General features: G+C 36.6%; 5 protein-coding genes across 9 annotated transcripts; 2 read left to right on the top strand and 3 right to left on the bottom strand.

The window, feature by feature from the left end:
• Positions 1–362: 362 nt before the first annotated feature.
• Positions 363–2,112, bottom strand: LOC104720265 (uncharacterized). The gene has a single exon (XM_087468537.1). It carries the CDS (start codon positions 2,001–2,003, stop codon positions 363–365), a length of 1,641 nt encoding a protein of 546 aa, XP_087324663.1. The 5' UTR covers positions 2,004–2,112.
• A 540-nt stretch (positions 2,113–2,652) lies between these two features.
• LOC104718515 (large ribosomal subunit protein eL32y) lies at positions 2,653–3,748 on the bottom strand. The gene is made up of 2 exons (XM_010436276.3): positions 3,564–3,748; positions 2,653–3,145 (listed from the first exon to the last, which is right to left on the bottom strand). The coding sequence occupies exons 1-2, from the start codon at positions 3,651–3,653 to the stop codon at positions 2,834–2,836; spliced, it is 402 nt and encodes a 133-aa protein (XP_010434578.1). The 5' UTR covers positions 3,654–3,748; the 3' UTR covers positions 2,653–2,833.
• A 2,980-nt stretch (positions 3,749–6,728) lies between these two features.
• LOC104718512 (protein MEI2-like 3) lies at positions 6,729–11,083 on the top strand. 4 transcript variants are annotated; one of them, XM_010436271.3, is made up of 11 exons: positions 6,729–7,027; positions 7,661–7,790; positions 7,865–8,325; positions 8,411–8,569; positions 8,657–8,773; positions 8,885–9,036; positions 9,114–9,995; positions 10,089–10,173; positions 10,259–10,327; positions 10,416–10,582; positions 10,685–11,083. In XM_010436271.3, exons 2-11 carry the CDS (start codon positions 7,688–7,690, stop codon positions 10,833–10,835), a joined length of 2,346 nt encoding a protein of 781 aa, XP_010434573.1. In that variant the 5' UTR covers positions 6,729–7,027; positions 7,661–7,687; the 3' UTR covers positions 10,836–11,083. The 4 variants fall into 4 exon arrangements, with proteins under 4 accessions (XP_010434573.1, XP_010434575.1, XP_087325563.1 ...); XM_010436273.3 differs by having other exon boundaries at positions 6,774–7,027; positions 10,416–10,589; XM_087469437.1 differs by lacking the exons at positions 6,729–7,027; positions 7,661–7,790; positions 7,865–8,325; positions 8,411–8,569 and having other exon boundaries at positions 8,639–8,773.
• LOC104718513 (phytochrome E) lies at positions 10,960–15,073 on the bottom strand. The gene is made up of 4 exons (XM_087469436.1): positions 12,761–15,073; positions 11,872–12,682; positions 11,490–11,783; positions 10,960–11,379 (listed from the first exon to the last, which is right to left on the bottom strand). Exons 1-4 carry the CDS (start codon positions 14,772–14,774, stop codon positions 11,136–11,138), a joined length of 3,363 nt encoding a protein of 1,120 aa, XP_087325562.1. The 5' UTR covers positions 14,775–15,073; the 3' UTR covers positions 10,960–11,135.
• A 1,275-nt stretch (positions 15,074–16,348) lies between these two features.
• On the top strand, positions 16,349–20,963 carry LOC104718511 (uncharacterized). 2 transcript variants are annotated; one of them, XM_010436267.2, is made up of 9 exons: positions 16,349–17,081; positions 17,513–17,556; positions 17,649–17,760; positions 17,863–17,980; positions 18,073–18,602; positions 18,696–19,216; positions 19,322–19,474; positions 19,558–19,983; positions 20,352–20,963. In XM_010436267.2, the coding sequence occupies exons 1-9, from the start codon at positions 16,901–16,903 to the stop codon at positions 20,664–20,666; spliced, it is 2,400 nt and encodes a 799-aa protein (XP_010434569.2). In that variant the 5' UTR covers positions 16,349–16,900; the 3' UTR covers positions 20,667–20,963. The 2 variants fall into 2 exon arrangements, with proteins under 2 accessions (XP_010434569.2, XP_010434571.2); XM_010436269.3 differs by having other exon boundaries at positions 16,538–17,081; positions 19,325–19,474.
• Positions 20,964–22,750: the final 1,787 nt, after the last annotated feature.

The following is a 22,750-nucleotide window of genomic DNA, read 5'->3' as shown; positions in this document are numbered from 1 at the left end:
GAAAAAAACATGATTTCTTCAATGTCTATTGGTGTTATCTCCACCATGAGGACACTTTGTCCCACGATAAAATTCTTCTGTATTATGTGTACATTTGATTCTTAGTTCATGTAAATGATCACTTCAAAAAGAAAATAGCATTTTCTTTACCCCTATATGCATCAGCATCAATAACATTGTCAAGTGAGCTGCGTGTAAAAGAAGTATTAGCCTTAATCACGCATAAAGCGTGTGTAAGAATCTACATTGTTTTGATTTCTAGAGATTAAGACTACACAAATTCACCAATCAATGATCTACAAAAAAATCTCTGGTTCAAGAACACGAAAACTCCAGAAAAGGCTTTGAACCATTCTTTTTCACTACTCATGTAATGCCTCTGCTTGAAACAAAGACCGCCATATCTCTACTAAGTAAGATCCAATCACTGATCTCCCAAATCTATTATCAGCAATGGCCCTCTTCATGATCTTTTCTCCAAGAAAACGATCATCCCTTTCTGACTTCGAAAACGACTCATAATCCGCAGAAACAGATCTGTACACCCTTTGCTTCATCTCTGCTAGCTTCAGCTCTACCTTCAGCAACACTTTTTCGAAATCTTCAAACAAACAATCCAAATCAGAAAGCTTAAGTGTTTCACACTGATCCCTTCTCATAGCCCAAACAATCTTTCCCAAGGCTCGAGTTGCATTTGCGCAACGACGAATGAAATCATCATACCTAAAAAAAGATTCAGGAAGGTTCACATCATGTTCCTTGTTCTCCTTCTTCCAAATCACTATCTCAAAGACTTCCTCAAGCTTTCCTATGATTACACTTGTACCCTTTTCATCTTCACTGACCCCAAATAGCTTTCTACACATACTGCAATCTCCAGTTTCACTAGCAAGAAACTCATTAGGTATCAAAAACATAAATTCCGCCGCAAGAAACGAAAGCTCCAATCCAAATCTAGCAGCTTTCCTTTTCCTCTGCATCAGATCCTCATGTCGTTCTCTCAGTTTCTCAATCAAATTCAACCGTCGTTTATACTCGAAACAATCACGTTTAGTCTCAGTTGATTCTTGTTCAGCTCTCTCCATTATGACCACCTCTGGAGTCATCTTCTTCTTCTTCTCCTTAACATCCCTTTTTTCTTCTTTCTCTTCTTCTGCAACCCCAGTTTCGACTTCAGATTCTCCATTAGAGATCCATGAAGAAATCTCTTTCTCTTCCTTCTCAGCTTTCTCTCTCAATCTATCTCTGATCACATTCTCAAGCAACCCTCCAAACATATAACTATCTTTAATCCAGTGTAAGTAACTACCATCTTTCTCAATCTCTTCTAACACCTTGTCAACAAACTCATCAACCCGACCACAACCGTCTGTATCATTCACCCGTTCATCTTCATCACCAATCATCATTGGTAACATCTCATCAATAGTCTCGAGTATGTCACCATCCCTTACGTTGCACGCCAAGACTTCAGTACCAGTGGAGATTTCGGATTCTTTCATATCTCTCAAGAGCCACTCAATAACCTCATCCGCAAGAAACTTAGCTTTTTCACGTTGTTCCACTTTCCCCTCTTCTACGCAATCACATTCTCTATCGTTACCAGGGTTACAAGACACAGATCGATCACTCGTTTGACCTATGATCTCTGTTTCAGATCTCATAATCTTTAGTTCTTCATTGTGAACGTCGATCGAATCTGACTGAGTTAGGGTTTCTGGTACCGTACTCGTGAAGTCAATTGGGGTCGTCTTCAATTTCTTGTTGTTCTTATTCTGCAGTATCGTTGGACTCTGTTCATCACCATCAGCGTCAATTGCTGGAAAGATTGAGAATTCAGCGGTCAAATTCATCTGTTTACCCTCCAATATCGTTGGGTTGTCTTCAATATCAGCGAGCAGAGTTGAAAAGATTGAAGATTCAGGACTCATCTTCTTCTTGGTCTTCCCCGTTTCACTTTCTTCTCCTTCGTTAGTATCTTCAATCGAATCTCTGATATTCATCTTCTGGTTTCAGCAAGCAGAGAGAGAGAGAGAGAGAGAGAGAGGGAGAGAGAGAGAGAGAACAAAAGACAGAGAGAGGGAGAGAGACTTTCGATATGTACTAAGTAGTCTTTTTATACAAAGACGTTTGAGCTGACGTTGTGTATATATATATTTGCTTTTTATACAAGTCAAACGTAAAAAAAAAAACAAAATCACGTTTCTTCTCTTCTACATTCTCACAGTACAACATCTCTCAGAGGCATTTCGTCGAACAGATTCAGTGCCTCTCCATTAAAGTGTTCTTCCTCGTTAATCCCATGGGGAAAAAGTACCCTTTTTGAAAACCCGTGATTTGGTTCCCTGACTGATACAAACTTTGCACCTAATAAGGAACCTGAACCGTTGATAAATGACACGACTCATCCATCTTATAAAGTAACCCACTCTAACAAATGTAACGGCATGTTGGCTCTCAGAAACAAAACATTTGGCATATCACACGCTAGATAGAGTTTGGCCTCAATATAACCATGGCGAACATTGTCTCGACTCGACAACATGGGACGTTGAAACTATGAATCTTAAAAGTACAGTGTCCTCTCTGATAAATTCTCATTATATGGTATGAATTCAAGACCAAAAAGGTTGATTCTATTGGACAAGTAAATGAATCTGAAATAGTTTTACCAAAACGTCTTTTAACTTGTTCTGTCTTCATACTAGTAAAACCAAAACTCATGTTTGTTCAATCCAAACAACAGTAATTAAAAATAGTCTTATAACAAAATGGAAATGCAACAAAACAGAAGAAACGACTAAAGTAGGCTTCAGTTTCTTCGTAATCTTCTTCACTCGTCTTCTTGGCTACGGAGCCTACCAAGCTTGTTGGAAACACAAATGTCTAGCTGAGCAGCTCTCTCAACAATTGCCTTCCTCTTCTTGGTGGAAATGTTGTGAGCAATCTCAGCGCAGTAAGTCCTGTTGTGCATCATCAACAACTCGAGCTCGCTTGTGTTGTGAACAACGAATTTCTTGAACCCATTGGGAAGATAGTGACGAGTCTTCTTGTCAGATCCGTAACCAACATTGGGCATCAAAGTCACACCTTTGAACTTTCTCCTCACCCTCGAATCAATACCCTTTGGCCTCCTCCAGCTTTCCTGATATCATGTCAAAACCACATTGTCTAAATGTAAGAAATCACCACAAAACATATCAAGAACATTCCAAAATCAACAGCTGTTTCTACTAGAAACATGTCAAAACCAAAACTAGAATCAACCTCAGTGAACAATGTTGATGAGAGTACTCAAGCTTAAGTTGAACCATCATTTCAATGGAAGATGTTCACAGATAAGACCATAAGAGTCTCAATCAAAAACTAAAACTTGAATCAAACTACAGAGACTGAAATCAAAATACTTAAATCAACCACCATATTGTATCCTAAGGGTGGTAACTTTAAGACTCAGCTACCTATAATTTCGATGAATAGAACTCTAGAGATTGATCTTCTAAAATCCTAAGAAGAAACTAGGTATAAATTCTGTGGAATCGAGTGAGGAGAAAAGTGGATACCTTGACGGTGATTCTACGGTCGCTCTGGGGTCTGATGAACTTAGCAGACCTCTTCTTCACGACCTTCTTGGTAAGCAACGGGACCGCCATTTTTGCTTCTTTCTTCCTAAGATCTCTTTCAAAGCGACTCCGTTAGTAGTAGACAGCCGGAGTTGAACAAACCTAAAAATGCCTTTTATAAGCGTACACTAGGGTTTTCTGATATTCCATTCTATATGGGCTCATTTTTTGGCCCAATAGAAGTTTATTTTCCGGCCTTTTTTATTTTTTACCACTTGATAAACTAAGTGTACTAGATTTTAAACTCGCCGTGTTCAGCAGGATTATGTAATTTTTTATATTTTATATAACTTACTAAAAACATTATGTTAGATCAAATATATGTTTTAAATTTTTTTACAATAATATGGAGATATTTGTAATTTTATTTTCTTTATCTATTTAAAAATTATTATTTTCATATGAAATTTAATTAATCAAAATTCTTTTATTTTGGAATTTAATCAATCAAAATTAGTTGTTATGAAAGTAAACATCTGATAATATGTATAATACTTTCTAATTAGTATAAAATTATTTAAATTTTATTTATCAAATTGAAATTAGTTAGCTTTGTCTGTGAGTATGATGGAGCGGGTTAGTGTTGGTTTTTAACTCCTTTCATATAAAATTAAGTTTTAAAATATTTTGTTTGTGTTTTTAGACCAACATGCAAAAATATATAAGTGTACTAATATTAACCTAATTCCTATCACATACTTATGATTATTTTTAATTAGTTTTAAGTTTGGACCGTGGATATAAAAAAAATAGTTATTAAAAAAAATAGTTAGTTTTGTATATGAGTATGATGGAGCGGGTTAGTGTTGGTTTTTAACTCATTTCATATAAAATTAAGTTCTAAAATATTTTATTTGTATTTTTAAACCAACCCGCAAAAATATAGAAGTGTACTAATATTAACATAATCCCCATCACATTCTTATGATTATTTTTATTTTAGGTTTGGACCCGTGGATAAATATAATTTTCCATAAATTATTGTTGTTTTTTTAGTATTGTTATTGATATTTACACAGATTTAGTTTTATTATCACAAAGTTAGTAATATTATTGATATTACTCATATGACTAAATTTGATGTATTCACTATTTAAATTGTGCAATAGGATATATATATATATATTTGTATTTGACATTATACTCTATAAATGACACCTCTTTTTTACTCAAAAAAACATATATCATTTTGTGGAGGTTAAAACAAAATATATATACGTAGTATAATAAAATCATACATTATTAGTTTATTTTTATATTTTTTTCTACCCATTTTGACATCAATTGCTCTATCCATTTTAACGTATGAAACATTAAACAATTTATGTATAATGGAAAACATGTATAATGTCAAAACCAATTATGGAAAATCGAAATTGAATAATGTAAGATACTATAGTTTCTTTTTTCATTAAAATATTTTAAAACTTGTAATTAAAAATAAAAATAGAAATTGATGTTGTTTAGATATTTAGGGAAATATATATTTCCATACTCGATTTTCCTAATTTAATTTTTTTTAAAAAATTTGTATTAAATGTTTTAATTACAATGGCATATGATGTAAATATTGTCAAACTTCAAGCATTCTTCTAAAAAATGTTGTGAAAATAATAATATAGATACTGTATGTCCTTAATTAAATAGAAATAAATCTTATTATTTATTTTTACCTCATAAATCAATATAAATAAATGTTATTACTTAGGCCTTTAATTGCTGCAGATTTTGAACAAGTTTTTCTGGTTTTTTTATTTTGCAAAAACTAAGCCATTCATGATTCCAAAAAAATAGATTTCCTAGAAATTAGGAAAACCAGATTTTAAGTGATTTTGCTTATTTGTTAATAGAATCCAACAACCAAGTTTTGTGGGATTCTAAAAAAAAAACTTACAGGACCTTTTAAAAAAAAACTAAATTCAAAATAATAACAAAAAGTTTGACTATGAAATAATTGAAATCTAGATCGATGTGGGAAAGACGGATGTCACTTCAAGAGTTCCAATAAGGGTTTGTAAGCAAAATGCAAAGAATGCATAACAAAGGCGCTATCAATTTTGTGGATATGAATTTAGTTACCATTCAAGATTGTGCAGAAACTAAAATCTATACAAAAAATCAAAAACCAAAAAAAAAAAAAACTATAAAACTAAAAACATTCATGGCCTTAGTAAATAATTGATTTACCTCATAAATGTCTATATTCATATGTATCTTATATTAGTTAGGCTATTTCAAGATACAAAATTAAATATCATAAATGTTAATATTTCTAAAATATTTATATATTAAGTTTTTGAATAAAAAAGGTATGATTATGTTGCAATTTGAAAACGGAACATGAGTTTCCGTTTAGGATTATACAATAACAAATTGAACTTGAGTGTACAAAATATGTTGTGATAATGCAATGTTACTTTAGATGTAAAATATGGCATTTATCAATCATGGATGATGATTACTAATCTCAAACTAACATAAGTCATTTCCAATTTTTTTCCAAATGTGGTAAGATTGAACGTACTCTAACCACCAATTTTTTAAGTCATCAACAAAACCAATTATTGTCTATTTTCTTTCGTTTTTTAATCTCTAAATCAACCAATATTAAAAATGGTTTGAAATTAAACCACAGATAATTAAGGTGGTTTAAAAACTCTTACCAATTGTATTATTTTCTGGCGTGATTCAATGCACTCATAGCAATAAAGAAAAGATTTTGCTGATTTGAGTTTTAGAAGCCGCAAATTTCAGTAACAGAATTCAAATTAATGATAATATTTAAAATAGTAATAATATAAATATATATAAAATATCAGTAGCTATCATAGTTGGATTGCAAGAACTGTAAAAAATTTGAGGCTATGATGTCATAGTTGGATTGCAAGCTATGTGGAGTGGATACAATAATACCGAAAAATAATTGGTTATGACTTCTGTTAGTTTGACTTTGAGAGGCTAACATAGACCTAAGTAAAAATTAAAATTCTCGGCCGTTCAAGCCAGGAAAGCAAATGTGTTTTTTTTTTTTTGTTTTTGTTTTTGTTTTGACTAATGGTTTAGTTGTCTAATAAGTCGGATTCGAAAAGAAGCTTAAATAGAGTTGAATATAGTTTGGAAAAAAAAAAAGTAAAATTAGTTCCCCCACTTGGTCCTTTGTTACTCCAATCATTCACCCTTCGTCCGCTCATTACTCTCTATACTCCATCCAATTTCAAAGATTCCCCTTTTTCTTCTTTTTCTTTTTCTTTCATAAAATGCTTTCAAAAGAATATCTAAAAATCACGAATAACCAGAAAAATATATTTATTTTGTCACACATAATACATACAGAGGCATATATAGTGAGAGAGTTTCTTCTTCTGTATTCGTGGAGAGAAACAAACAAAAACAGATTCTTTCAAGTAAGTTTGTTTGTTTTTCTTTCCTTCCTGCTAAAGTTTTGATTTTTCAGGTTCCAATTTTTTTATAGAAAGTTTCGATTTTTTTAAACTACAATCGATATATCTTATTCCTTTTGCTCTCGCGGCAATGAGTTCGTGTTAGTGATCACAGTTTAAAGTAGTAAAGTTGGTTACTTTTGATCTAAAACGGTTGGGGATGATCATAGTTAAGCTTCTTCTAGATTGAAAATTAGGGTTCTTGTTCTGTATCCTTAGTTGCTTTTTTCGTCTGCTTCCAAATTGATTGTGACATCGTCGTTCGTTCCTATTCAACTACTCTGAATTTTCTGTAGCTGCTGCACTAAATGTTATAGGTCTTTGTAGTAACTGTCCCCTGATGAGGATGATGATATATATCAATTTGAGTTTGATTAGGGTTTAAAAATAGGTTTAGGGTTTATAGAGATATGAGTCCTTGGGGGATTTACTGAAATAGTTATTGCTAATGAGCTTTTTCATCCTCTGTTCTTGAAATTTGTATCCAACTTCTTGGCTAATATTTGATGTCTTAGTGCACTGCTATCTCTTGTTTACCTTAAGAATTTTTCTCTGTTTCAATTGAGAAGTCATCTTTTAATCATTTGCCTGCATCAGAATTGATCGAAGTGCAGAGCTTATACAATGAATATCCCAAATGGAACCTTTTCAAGATCTGATCATTTCCATGCTTCAAGTGATGCCTCCCTCTTTTCCAGCTCTTTACCTGTTCTTCCACACCAAAACCGTATGTACTCTCAAAACTGTATTTTTTTTTATTGTCACACATTGGTGTTATATTATAATCTTTAACTCTTGCAGTCAACCCTCACGAGAGCTACCATCAGTCTGTTGATGAAACTGCTTCCGGCCTAAACCAATTCAACGGAGGCATTGGCAATATGCTCGAAGTTGGTGACTCACATCCAATTGGAAGCATGCTTCCCGATGATGAGGAAGAGCTTTTCTCTGGTCTAATGGATGATTTAAACTTGAGTTCTTTGCCAGCTACGTTGGATGACTTGGAAGATTATGATTTATTCGGTAGCGGAGGAGGTCTTGAATTGGAGACTGATCCACATGACAGTCTAAACATCAAGGGCTTACCAAGACTGGGTTTTGCTGATTCTAACGTTGATAATGGTATTCCTCAAAACAGTTTCCAAAATGGAGTGGGATCGATTGCTGGCGAGCATCCTTATGGTGAACATCCTTCAAGGACTCTTTTTGTTCGGAATATTAACAGTAACATTGAGGATTCTGAATTGAAAGCTCTTTTTGAGGTAATTTCTCTTCTGTATTCTTATAAATGGAATGTTTATAGGGTTAAAGATTGGATCTTTATGTTTGTTTTCCCATTCTTGGCAGCAATATGGAGACATACGAACTCTCTATACAGCCTGCAAGCACAGGGGATTTGTAATGATCTCATATTACGATATCCGTGCTTCTAGAGCAGCTATGCGAGCATTACAAAGCAAGCTGCTCAAACGGAGGAAACTTGACATACATTTCTCAATCCCCAAGGTTTCAGATTCTTGAATTCTCTTATATATGTATGTATGTATAATTCTTACACTCTCTTTTTTAATATACAACTTTTCCGTTTTATAGGATAATCCATCGGAGAAAGATGTTAACCAAGGAACTCTTGTGGTTTTCAACTTGGCACATTCTGTTACCAACAGAGACCTTGAAAATATATTTGGTGCTTATGGCGAGATCAAGGAGGTGATGCGTTTTTATTCTGTTGTTTCTGTGTTCTTTCTTTGAGGTTTTAGGTTTCTCTCATGACCTGCATAATGGTTAACGTTTGTGTAAGTTATTGTTCTGACAAAGCAGATACGGGAAACACCAAATAAGAGGCATCACAAATTTGTTGAATTTTTTGACGTTAGATCAGCTGATGCAGCTCTCAAAGCTTTGAACAGGACTGACATCGCTGGAAAACGTATCAAGCTTGAACATAGTCGTCCTGGTGGTGCTCGTCGAAAGTGAGTTTACTGATACCATTGGAAACTGACTTTATAGAAACTGTGGACTAATTTTCTGTTTTGCTTTCTTTTCTCAGCATGATGTTGCAAATTAATCCGGAATTGGAGCAAGATGATTCCCACAGCTACCTGAATCATGTCGAGTCGCCTTTAGGAAGCTCTCCTGTAGGGAACTACTGGTGTAATAGTCCTACTGATCATCCTCTGCAAACTTTCAATAAGTCTCCAATATTTGGAAACTTGAGTCCAACAACTAACATCCGTTATCAAGGAGCAAATCCAATAAAGGCTGCATCGGTGAGCAATGACCAAGGAAGAAGGTTTAGCCACTTGGATCACCTGTTTTCAAGTAGCAGCTATAATAATGCAAGCCACACAGCTTCTACCTTTCAGCAACCGCAGTCGTTTGGATCTGTTTCTTCATTTGGTTCTTTGAACTCACACCCGAGTCACGTAGAAACATTATCTGGATCCGAATTCTTGTGGGGAAGCCCTAGTTCTTCAGCCTGGCCTGTGAATCCATACTCTTCAAACGGAAAAAATCACAGGTTTCCTTACTCAGCTCAGAAAGGTGCCCTCCACCAGCTCCCTCATGTCGGATCTGCGCCATCTGGATTCTTCCCGAGGTCCCCTGAAACTTCATCAATAGGGTCAGTGGCTTTCCGAGGAGTAAGTGGTAATATGAATGCTCAAAGGAACTTGCGTGAAACTAGCTCTCCAAGTTTTAAAATGTTGTCTTCTCCAAGACGTAGTCAATTGTTTACGGGCAATGGCTCTTACCCATGGCCTGTTGCTAAAATAGCTTCCATTGACGACCCGTTGGAGGATGGAAGGAACCAGCAGCATGATATTAACGTTAACCAAGTCGACAGCAAGTTACAGTTTCAGCTTGACTTGAGTAAGATTATGAGGGGTGACGATTTACGAACAACCTTGATGATAAAAAACATCCCTAATAAGTAAGAGTTATACTTTGATTGTGCTGTCTGCTGTGGTCTGGTTCATTTACCGTTGTGGTAGCTGAAAGAACTGACATTTTTCCTTGTTCTCAGGTATACCCGGAATATGCTGGTAGCTGCCATCGACGAAAAAAACAGTGGAACTTATGATTTTTTATATTTGCCTATTGATTTCAAGGTAAAGACCACTTAGGTTACGTGTTGAAATTTTTGACATCATGTGATCTGAATTCTGTGATGCTCTTTTTGTTTCCTGTGTGCAGAATAAATGTAATGTGGGTTATGCATTTATCAATATGGTGTCTCCTAAATATATCATTGCATTGTACGAGGTACAAAACCTTATTGAATCTTTGGTGTTTGTTTTATGAGAGATTATACATTTTTGGGATAAACTTATGCTTCTGATCTGTTTGATAGGCCTTTAATGGAAACAAATGGGATAAGTTCAACAGCGAGAAAGTAGCTTCCTTGGCTTATGCACGAATCCAAGGTAAAGCTGTGCTTATTGCTCACTTTCAGAACTCAAGCTTGATGAACGAAGATAGGAGATGCCAACCTATTGTCTTTGATGGATCAGAATCTAGGTATCCGGTAAACAATCTCTTACAACAAATACATGATCTTAAAACGTCCATTTATATGTTCTGTGATTTAGCTGATGAATTTGACATCCATATCTGAACTAGATCATCTTGGAGAATTCGCAGCTCGAGGCATCAAATTCCACAGTTTCTCATCCTCTTGTCGGTGAGAGCACGCATCAAAGCTGACAGTCAAGTAAATCCCATTGTTGCCTCTGGTGTACAACGTAAATATCAGTTTCTTAGGATGAGATGATGATGATAATGATGATGAACAGCAATAGACTGCATAGCACCTTTAAAAAAATTCTTGGTTTTCTCAGTTCTAGTTTTTTTTGGTTTTCCGGATTCAGAAGGATTCTTTGATCTAGACATGTAAATTGATGGTTGTGTTTTATTATTGTCTTGGTTGACTAAATCATCTCTCCAAAAATGTGTACATAGGTATACTTGAGACACATCTTATTGGTCATAAATAATGAAACGTTTGGTTATATTCAGGCATTAAAACTACCAAATTTCATTGAATTTTACTATGTCTTGTAGCTCAAAATTTCTACTTTATGCTTGAAACAGCCTCTGTTCCTCTGGACTTAACACCTAACATTGTCTTGACTTGGATATCCACCTGAAAGAAACTACGTTCGTCTTCTCGAACATAACTCACACGACCATTCATCTGCTCCAGCAGTTTCCGTGAAAGCTTAAGCCCTAAACCATCAGGCGTGACCCAACCATCTCCAGTCTCAAACATATCACTAAGGATATTTGAAGGAAGTCCTTTACCTGGATGTATCATCCTATCATATAACAACATCAAACGTTAGCTCAGAATCTGCAAAAAGTGTTGCATTTGCGGTTAAACACACACAGAATCGTAAAAAGGTTGGTTGTTTCAGTCGCTGTTCACCTGAATAGTAGATGGATATAGTGGTCATTCTCGTGTGTAAGCTCATGGCCTCGTGAGACCTTGATTCCTATCCAACTATCTGGAAACGGGGCATGATTCACAATGTTGCGCATAAGATCAGCAAGAATGAGCTGAAGTTTTGATCTGTCACCATAGAGAGGCAGAGTTTTGATCTCCTCAGCAACTTCAACCCTGAGTTGTGAGTTCCTCTCTCTCAACATAATCATCACTTGGCTAATGATTGTGTCCAAGACGGTTTCAACTCGAAACTCCTCTGTTTCCAGTTGCAACTTGCTGATATCATAAAAAGAAAAACATTTGTATGTCAGAATCAAAATGTAAAAGCCAACAGTAGATAACGATCCAAAATGTAATGCTTTACCCTTCCTCGATGCTTTTTAAATCTGTGCTTTCGATTATTGTCGTGATCTGCTTCTCACAAGCATCACTATTCTCCAGAAACTGCCTTTGGCTAGCTGAAATCTCTGAGGATTCAAGAAGCTCATGTGAAAATCGGATACCGTTGAGAGGATTCTTGATTTCTTGCCTTATGTAAGTTAATTCGTTGAGGCTTTGAGCACTCTCTTTCAGTTCAGGGCAGCTCAAACCCGATTCTCGATTAATAATCTGCAAGAAGAAGAAACATCTGATGACTTTCCCTTTGGTGTTTGTGCTCTTGTTCGCGGTTATGGATGCTACTATGTACTTCCCTTCCTTGTTAAAGAACTCAATCAGTGAACTCTCTGGAACATTATGACCAGCAATTCCTTGGTACAGAGAGATCAAGAACTTTGTGACTGAATCTTGGCATTTCACTTTACAAAAAACTCCAAAGACTTCACCGGGTAGCATTTTCCCAATCACTTCGTGTTTTGACCATCCGGTGAGCTTTTCCATGGCTGCATTCCACTCTGAACAACAAGCATTCTCATCTGAGGCGAAGATCGGTGGAATCAACGGATTTAAGCTTTGAACAATAGTCTTGTAGTCTCCTTGCAGTCTGATGAATCTATCTGTTATTGCTTTCTCACTAGTGATGTCTTGACCAACAAAACAGACACCAATGATTTTTTCAGTATAATCCCGACTCGTGCATGAATTCAAGAGTACACACACATCAGAAGAAGAAGAATCTGGATGAGTGTTTTGGCCAAACTTTTTCAGTTTTAGCATTACGCTTTTCTCCTCCTCACCTGAATAAAGCAACAAATCAATGTTTCTTGTTAGTTTATAGAACTCATAACGTGAAAGTTGTATCAAGAAATTATAACCTTGTAGAGCTTTGGACAAGAGACTTTCAAGAGCTGCATGTGATTCCTCTTGAACAATCTCATCGGCAAGTGACTTCCCCATGGCTTCACTAGCTAGCAATCCCGTCATTTCAGCGATTTTCTTGTTCCAACCATTGATACATCCAGAAGAATCAACACCAAAAATAGGTGCAGTTGCGGTTTCAATCACCCTGACCATTTCACACACAAAAGAAGTAAGCTCATTAGCACCTCTTGCCACAACGTTACCAGACAAAACTGGCCTGGAGCTGGTAAATGACTCTCTCATTATAAGCCTCAGGGAATGGATTGCATCAAGTTCTGAGATTTCCCACGGCAAGCTTTTGCTCTTCGCAACTTCAAGAAACGCTTTGAACGATGACCTCGGATGCATTCTTCCGGCATCATCTTTATCCTTTGGATGATGTTTAGCTCCTCCCCATTTGATAGCACGTGCAGTATTGGATCTGAACCAAAGTAAGTAATCTTTTGAAGAAATCCCCGCGGCTGCCACACCACAAACCGCATCTCCAAGTGAGATGGCACCAGGGTATCCCGCATCCACCAAGCTATCAGTTGTTAAACCCGTGGACTCATCACCGTGATTATCAACCAGCCAATTCACCAAGTCTTTAACTTGTGCCTCATTAGGAGTAACACCAACCAACCAACATTTTCCTCTGTAATATAACGCAGCTCCATCACACTTCACAAGGTCCATAATACCCGGAGATTGTGTCACAATAGCAGAAACAGTATCACGGAGAAGCATATCACATAACAAGGTCTGCGTCCGCATAGCCTTCTTCTCGGCTAACTGTGATGCTAACTGAAGCTCCATTTGAAGCTGAAGTCCAAATGCTTGCATCAGAAACTCACAAGCATACCTTAAAGGGAATGGAACGTATCTAGGAGAACAATGATGGCCTACAACTAATCCCCAAAGCTTGCTTGAATCTTTGCCTTTTATCACAATTGCGAGTGCAAGAGAAGCTATAGAGCCCATATTTGCCATATAGTGCGTGTGGCATCCATGAGGAGCTCTTAGAGTAGAGTTGACTAAACAAAGTGGTCTCTTGAGCTCCTCACTCTGAACAACCTTAGCCGGAGTAGCATTGCAATCACAAATCATTCGGACACGGTTCTGTTTGAACAAGAACCGAGCGGCCTGAGGAATATCTGTTGAAGGGTAATGCAAACCCAAATAAGGCTCCAAATCAGATCTTCTAATCTCAGAAACAACTTCACCATGATCATCTTCATGAAACTGATAGACCATAACACGGTCATAACCGGTAAGTCTCTGAACATCTTCCACAACAGTATCACACAAAGCACCAATATCTCCTCCAGGAAGCGACTGCAGCCTAGAAATAGCCCTAACGGCGAGCTTCTGAGACTGAACTGCACCTGCAAGGGTCAAAGCCGGGTCAGCAGATTTAGCAGGCTCCAAATCCATGACAATCCCGGCATCAATCCTGTGAAGTATAGCATAAAAAGGCTTCTGGGTCGTCCTAGAATGAACCAAAACAGGATTCAACAGCGAAATCTCAGTAAAGGAAGAAGCTTTAGCCAAAGAAGCCCCAGAAGAAGGCGTGAAAAGCGTCCTTGCATCGGTTCCAATCAAGCCCTTGACTTTATCAAACTCACCACCAGCAGAATGAGAGCTCGAAGCAAGAGACAACAAACCAAGGAACTCAGCAGAGTTCTCACTAACACCAAGTATCCTAAAACTAGGTTCTTCAACAGCAATCAAACAACCAAAAGGCTGAACAAGACCGCCTCTTTGGATATTAGACAAATAAGCAGTGATGTGTTCATCAGGAACGTAACTGGGTGGGGAAATAACAGATTTGGAGTAGTTGAAAGACTTGCCAGAGTAAATGGAGTGATCGAAATCAGCAAAGAGACCAGCATCGACAGAGTACTGAGCGGTATTGGATTTTTGAGGTTTAGAATCGCCGCCAAGAGGTTTCATGTTGCTAGCAGCTGATGAAGAGCTCTCGAATCCCATAGCTTTGGGGAAACTGTGAAGTGAGTTTCTGATTCAGAAGAAGAAGCTGATTCTTTTATCATTTGCAGCCAGAGAGAGAGAGAGAGAGAGAGTGAGCAAGTTAAAAAAAAAAGGTTTTGTTAATTATGTCGTTGATATTTGTGGATTCGTTAACTTTTACCATCAAGATTCTTCTTTTCATGTTTTGTTTTTGCTTCCTTCAATGCTTTTTTTTTATATATCTTTGGCTACTCTGTTTCGGTGTTCGCATTCTCTCCCACACGTACAGATTGTTCTGTGACCACCGATTCACTTTGCCTTTTTCATATTGTTTTATTTTTGTGAATAAAGAAAACATTCCATGGAATCAGTTGAACTCTCTCCAACAAAAGAAAGAGTTTATTTTTTAAGTACATCAAAGTTGTTTTTGGTGTATTACTAATGCTTTCGAATTTGGATTAATTATAACCATACTGAATTATGACGGCAAGAAGAAATTCTCAATCCATTGAACAAATGGCTAATGTCTTTATCAAATTTAAGAGACCCTTATCAAACATTTCAACTTTTTGGTCAAAATTTTCAACTACATAGTACTGAAGTGAATCCTTTAGAAAATACATGTGGATACTGGATAGTGTTAGATGAGCCAAAGCCTTAGATCTAAACACCAAACTAATCTTAATGCGAAAAGGAAAGATACTTAAAATATTAATTAGAAACTTCTGGCTCAAGTATATCAATATGTATACCAAGGATGGTATACATATTGATATACAGTACCAAGGAAGTATTGAACAAAACGAACAAGTCAACTACACATAGTACTGAAGTATGTTTTCCTTCCATGACATCTTTGAAAAGAGGGCCTCGGTGGCAATTCTAGCCCAAGAATCAGAAAAAGGCGTCCGGGAGACTTTTTATTGCCTTGAGACTCTTTCACAACCTCCAAATTAAATCACCCTGTATAATGGTTATCAAGTTACATGATTGAGTCAGACTCAGACCTGTCCTTCAAAGTATCAACCATGCCAAATCTTCCGAGGTGAGTTCCCAAAATAGTGAACAAGAAGAGACTTTCATGCAATGCAGATTTACCGTTTCAAGACACCGACCAAATTATAGTGATGAATATATGATATGAGATACGATTTATTTTTCAAAAACAGTCTTGTACACATTGTAAGATGAGGCACGCATATACCGTATTGAAGAAGCAAAAAGATTGTTTAAAATTACATTCCGAAATAAAAAAAGCAAAAACTAAAAAGACTTGTTTGATCAAGTAGAACAGCTACCACAAGTTATCAGATGTTTCTTCTTCTTTTTGGTCATCCTTTTAATTTGTTTAAATTTTATTTCTTTTTGTTTGAAGTTAGGTATAATGGGCTTAGGCCCATAATATGTGTAGGCCCGCAATCACGTTCTTATCCAATATTCCCAACATTGTTTAAAAAACTCTCAGATTCTCTCTCTCCAATCATTCCACGCGTTGTTTATAGCGCGTGAACATCATTTCCTCTCGAACCTTAAAAAAATTCAAATCTCAATTATTTATCTTCTTTATAAGACATATATAATTTAATCCGAATCTCAGCAACAAGCAACAACTGTTTTAATTATATGTTTCATCATTATCCAAAACCTATCCATGTCTTAATATGAAATTAAGTTCATATGCTAAAAATATATAAAGTTAATAAATAACAATTAATAAAAATGGTAATAACCTACCAAAAGAAATAAGTTAATTACCATTTTTTTAATTACATAACCTTTTTTTTATCATTAATTAGTTTAATTACCATTTTTGATAAACATAACTTTCCCAAAATTTGAATCTTTTCCCCTTTTCACAAAACCAATTTAGCCCCAAACCCAAAGAGAAGCTTAAGAAATAAAAAGAGGGTTTTTTTTTTCTTCTTCTTCAAATACTTAGCGAGAGAGAACGAAAGAGAGAGAGAGAGAGAGAGAGAGAGAGAGAGAGAGAGAGATACGAAGATCGAGAGAATCCTTTAATTTTGGTTTTTGTTTGTAGAAATCGCTGGAGAAGGAATCGTGAGAGAGCTGAAGAAGTTTCTTTTCAGTTCAGATCTGATTCGTTTTGTTTTCCGGTAATCCGGAGAGAGAGAGAGAGAGAGGAAATAATGGGCGGTAGAGGTGGCGGCGGCGTTAGTAACGCGAACAGCGCGGGTGTTCCGGCGTCTTCGAGAAAGGTTGTTCAGAGTTTGAAAGAGATCGTCAACTGTTCTGAGTTAGAGATCTATGCGATGCTAGTTGAGTGCGATATGGATCCTGATGAAACTGTTAGCCGTCTCCTTTCTCAAGGTTTCTCTCTCTTTCAACACTCCATAAGCTTTTCTTCTTCTTTCTGGGTTTTAGCTTCGAATTTGTTTAATTGAAGTTGAGCTCTGCATAAATAAATAAAAATTCAAAAAACTTTAAAGAGTAGTCATGTCTCTAGCTTCTGAAGAATTTGTTTGTTCTTGTTCTGAGTAGTCATGTTAAAGTTGTTACGACTTGTGTAAGAATGTGTCAGAACTTTATATTTTGTTTAACTTAAGTTTCTTGAAATGGTAATGTTTTATTGGCTTTGGTTGAATCTTCAGTCTCCATTTGTTACCTGTTTCTGGAAATAACTTAAAATTCTGTCTTTTTTTTTTTTTGTCTCTTTTGCCTTCTCCTTTGTTTGTTTTTGGTTGCTGAAGCTATTGGTTATGTGTGTCTTATAATGTTGTTTCGCTAAAACTTGTTTTCAGATACTTTTCATGAGGTGAAGAGCAAACGAGAGAAGAAGAAAGAGGTTTGTGGAAATAACATCAAACACCTACTAGTTTAGTTATAGGCACTAGGCAGTATGTTTTAATCTAATGCCTTGTCACTTTTTTTGGTCAGACCAAAGATCCTGCAGACTCCTGGACGAGGAACATCCCTAATCGCGGAGCTAGAAGTGGTAATGACAGTTACAACACCTCTCGAGGTGGTGGAAACAAGTATAACTCTAATGGTAAATAAGATGCAGATTCTTGCAAGAAAGTGTTTCTCTTTTTCTTATGTTTGGTTGTGGTATTTTGGTTATCTCTAAACTTGTTACTGGATCTTGGTTCAGAGACGGGAAATGCTCAAGGTGTACCTGCAAACAGAAGAGAAAACGGAGCACCACGTAATCATTGGGCTGGCTCTTCTTCCTCATCTGGTGTTCTTGGACGCCAACCTTTATCAAACAGGTTCATCCCTCTCATGTGGTCTTTTTGGTTATCTTATTTTGTTTAAAATGTCATTTTTTTTGTGTTATCTTAGTATCTCCTTTGCTTTGCAGTGATCCTCCAAGCTCTGAAGTCAAGAAAGCACCAACGGGATCGAATGATGCAGTAACTTCATCGTCGCTGCCTACTCCTGCTTATCAATCCGCTTGGGCTAGTGCTAACCCCGGGCAAAGAACTATGGCTGATATTGTTAAAATGGGTAGGCCTCAACAGCAGAAGAATGTCGCTTTGCCTCGTTCTTCAGAGGCTCAAGAGAGCAAAAGTAAAGCCCCTTTGAAGGATGAATGGCCTTCAATTGAGAAACAAGATGTTTCTAACCAATCATCCTCTGTCTTGGAACCAGCTGCTGAAGCTAAGATGTCTGCTGACCAGTTTAGTGAGTCTCAACATCTGGATGAGACTCTTTTGGATGACCACCACCAGGAAACAAAAACATATCCAATTGAGTCTCCTCCTAATGCGGATCACAATCCGCCTGCTTCAGTATCAAGCAGAAATTTGGTTGATGATGATTCTAGATACTCCTCAGTTTGTGATGATGATAATAACAAAGCTGAGAGACATTCTTATGAGGAAAATGGAGGTGAGATATTCTCAGTGTTAAGTCTTTTTGTTAGCTTTTTCTTACTCTTTGTCCATGTTTCTGAGGTCTGTTTGCTTTTTCCACTATTTTCAGCCGAAGATGTTTCAGCATCTGTTGCTACCGGTTTTGAGCAACTTACTATAGACAGAGAAGAAGAGCAGGAAGCATTAGCGAAAGAAGACAAACCTTCAGTGATAATCCCCAATCACCTCCAAGTCCATACCTCAGAATGCTCGCACCTAATGTTTGGTAGTTTTGGCTCCGGGATAGGATCTGGTCAAGCTAGTGGCTTGGATGAACCACTAGAAGCAGAGGATGATTCATCATTCAGACATCCCGACACTAACTTCTATGGAGAGGAAGAAGAACAGCTGAGAAATCCTGCTGCTACTAATGAACAAGTGTCCTATCAAATCGATTCAAGTACTCAGAATTACCATTCTCCCTCTGAGTCTGAGACAGAAGCCGTGCAACATGAACCTCCTCAAGAAGAAGGTCATCAGTACAAGTTTTCATCTCCTGCAGATTACGGATATGAAAACAGCCAACAGTTGAATCCTCCATCGGAAACAAATCCTCGAATGCAGAATCTTGACAACTTCCCCAGCGTAATGGTAACTAAAAACCAAACACTATTAAACCTTAAAAATTCATCACACATTCGAAAGATCACTGAAAAGGTTTCTAACAATCTCTATTATTTTTTTCTAAATGTTCAGCAGCAAGGATATACAAGTACGTTACCCAACACTCTACTCCCATCAGGCATTCAAGACTCAAGAGAATCCGATCTTCACTACTCGCCTTTCCCAACGAAATACAACACTGCTGCTCCCTCTTCACTTAGTGATCCAGCAATGTCCATGGCCGAGGTAACCAAATTCCCTCTTCTCTTCCATATAAACATATTCTGAGCTTTCCCTTAATACCATTTTTTACTCATATTTGTTTGTAGGCACTGAGAGCTGCGAGTATTTCTACTCAAAACGCAATGCCCAGTGCAGGACAACAAGCAGCAGCTCTTGCACAACACCTTGCCTTAAACCCATACTCTCATCAGCCCGGGATGCCTTTAGGGCCTTATGGTAATTTGATAAGCTATCCGTTCATGGCACAAAGTTACAACCCTTACATGGCTTCAGGTTATCAGCAAGCGTTCCCCACTGGTAATCATCAGTCCTTAGCTGCTATGCTTCCGCAATACAAAACTCAAGCAACCGCTCCTCCTGTTCCTCCTCCCTCTGCCTACGGCTTTGGAGGTGGCGCCGCTTCAAATAACAACTTCCCTTTGAATCCCACAAATGCTACAAACTCGTACGAGGATGTCTTGAGCTCACAGTTTAAGGATAGCAATCATTTGACATCATCACTTCAGCAGCAGGTAAACCATGAAATTCTTCTCATATTTTAATCTTGTTGATGTGAGTTTTTTTGAATTTTTGGTTCCGTTTGGTTTTCTCAGTTTAGTCAGCTGAAGTTTGGTTTCTGTTTAGGTCTGGTTTTAGATATATAGATATTACTAAGAATAATAGAAAAGAAATAACATTTTTTAGTTAATTATTTAGTAAAAGTGAATTTCATCTATTTGATTTTAGTTGAGGTATGGTTTTGGCTGAGTAAGGTTTCAGTGCAGATCGTGTTTTAGATGGAGTTTTCAGTTTAGAAATTTTGGATTGTAGTTATTTGTGCCCGTATCTGTTTCCCAAACCTTACCGAGTAGTTTTTTTTTTGTTTTGCTTTGATCTGCAGAACGATAACTCAGCAGCATGGCATCAAGGTCAACAACCCAACTCGCGAGTGGTTCCAGGAAGTGGATATTACAGCTTCCCAGGTCATCAGAATCAGCAGCCTCCTGGTTTCCGTCAAGCCCAACAACTGCAGCAGCAGCAACAGCAGCCGTCTCAACAGCAACAACAGCATTTTGGAGGACATGGCTATGTCAGTCCTTACCATTCACAAGGTGCAATGTCATTAGACCATCTCCATCACCAACACCAACAACAACAAAACGCTAGAGACGCGTCTAAACAGGCCCAGCAACAGTTATGGCCCAACAACTACTGATGAAAAAGTAAATCAATCAAACCCCTCTTTCCCCTTATTTCCATTACTCATTCCTGAGCAGCGATGGGATGATTCCTAGTTGTGAAAATGGCAATGTGTTGTGTGTGTGTGTTTGTGGTTTGGGGTAAGGTCTAACGAGGGGTTTTGTGAGAGACATTCAGTGGCTGGCTTGTTTACTTGCTAACCTTCTTGTATTACTAAAAAAAGACTCTGTTTGTCTTCTTTTGTGTCTGTTTCTTACTATTTAACTCTTAAGTCTTACATACCCTTCAATATCAGACTTAAAACTTCACATTAGAGCAGTGTTTTTAAACCCAAACCGGGGTCAGCTGCGGATTTAAGAATGATCAGAATAGAGTCAAATATGTTAATACGATTATCATAGTCGATGCAAATACTCAAATATGTTAATACGATTATCATAGTTGATTTGTTGTTTGGTACTTTTTTGTTTCTTTGATGCTTAAGTATTGATGTTTCACATTCATATGTTAGTAAGTCAGTGATATGAGTTTTCACATATATATTACCTTGACATCATTATCTCCCGAATTAGTGGCATCTAATACACACATCTACCCCCAACTTGTTTATAAAACATTCCCTATAATTTTAGGTAGGAGAGAAATAGACAAAATAAAAACTTGGAAACAGAGAAATAAGATTAATATACACACATTTTCAGTGTGTGATAATGCTCTATTATACTAATACTAAACAAGTTGTGTATCAATAATATTATTTATGTTTCAGATTAAGTCTGTCCTTTAAAACTAAATACTGACAAAAACAAATATTTATATTTTTGTTGTATTCACAAATATTCTTATTTTACTTGTTGAAATATTAGATGATTGTTTTATTATTCAATTTATTAAAAAAATAAGAATAAACCGATTTTTTAATCAAGTATATACGAATTAATACTAATCACTAGATGAGGACCCGCCTGATGTGCGGATTTAAAGTTTTATAAATTAAATTAAATTTATTAAAAAAATTGTTGTATGTTATATATAAATTTTATTTTGTTAAAATACACTGATTTATATCCATTTACAAATATTTTATGTATGTTACTATTAAAAGTATATTTTTTATATCTAAATGTACTCTTGTCTGTTACAAAAATATTTTTTATCACCATGTAGAAACTGTCTATATAAACACATTAAGCCAAGTATATTACTTTCACTTCTGCATACTTTTTTAATTACTAAAATTGTTGGCTCCAAAAACAATTTGAATAAAAGAATATTACATAATATACTAATCAATGATGTATCATCACAATAATGTATGACCCATGGAGAAAACATCGGCTCCGCCTTCATCCCGTATGGAGAGAACCTTGCGTCCAAACCTCCTCCACCATGGAGAGAACTTTGGCTCCGCCTTTCTCCCTTAGAAAGATAACTTTACGTCCAATCTCCTCCACCTTCCTCCCTTGCGGAGATAACTTTGTGTCCAACCTTCTCTGCCATAGGGAGAACCTCGGCTCTGCCCTCCTCCTATGTGGAGAATATATGTTCACGTCTTTTTTCTATCTCAAAATGGCTTGTTCCGACAACCAATGAAAGTAAAAACAATTTTCTAACTTCACAAAAAAATATTTTGATAGTAAGTAATGTTAAATTTTCCAATGTATTCGTGATAGTAACTATGCCAAAGTGAAAGTAAAATAGTTGTCTTAATGTGTTTATAGATAACATAATATACTAATCAATGATGTATCATCACAGTAATGTATGACCGCCATGGAAAAAATCTCGCCTCCGCCCTCATCTCTTATGGAGAGAACCTTGCGTCTAACTTCCTCCATCATGGAGAGAACCTTGGCTCCTTCTTCCTCACTTGGAGAGATAACCTTGCATCCAACCTCCTCCACCTTCCTCTGTTGGGTAGATAACCTTGTGTCCAACCTTCTCCAGCATAGAGAGAACCTCGGCTCTGCCCTCATCCTGTGTAGAGAGAAAATGTTCACGTCTTTTTGCTATCTCAAAATAGATTGCTTCGACAACCAATAAACATCAAAACCTTTTTCAATCGTCACAAAATCTTTTGATAGTAACTAATGCTAGATT

Source organism: Camelina sativa, chromosome 10, assembly GCF_030686135.1.
Source record: "Camelina sativa cultivar CO46 ecotype springtype chromosome 10, ASM3068613v1".
In the NCBI taxonomy this organism is placed as follows: domain Eukaryota; kingdom Viridiplantae; phylum Streptophyta; class Magnoliopsida; order Brassicales; family Brassicaceae; genus Camelina; species Camelina sativa.
This window is presented reverse-complemented; position numbering and strand designations above follow the sequence as displayed.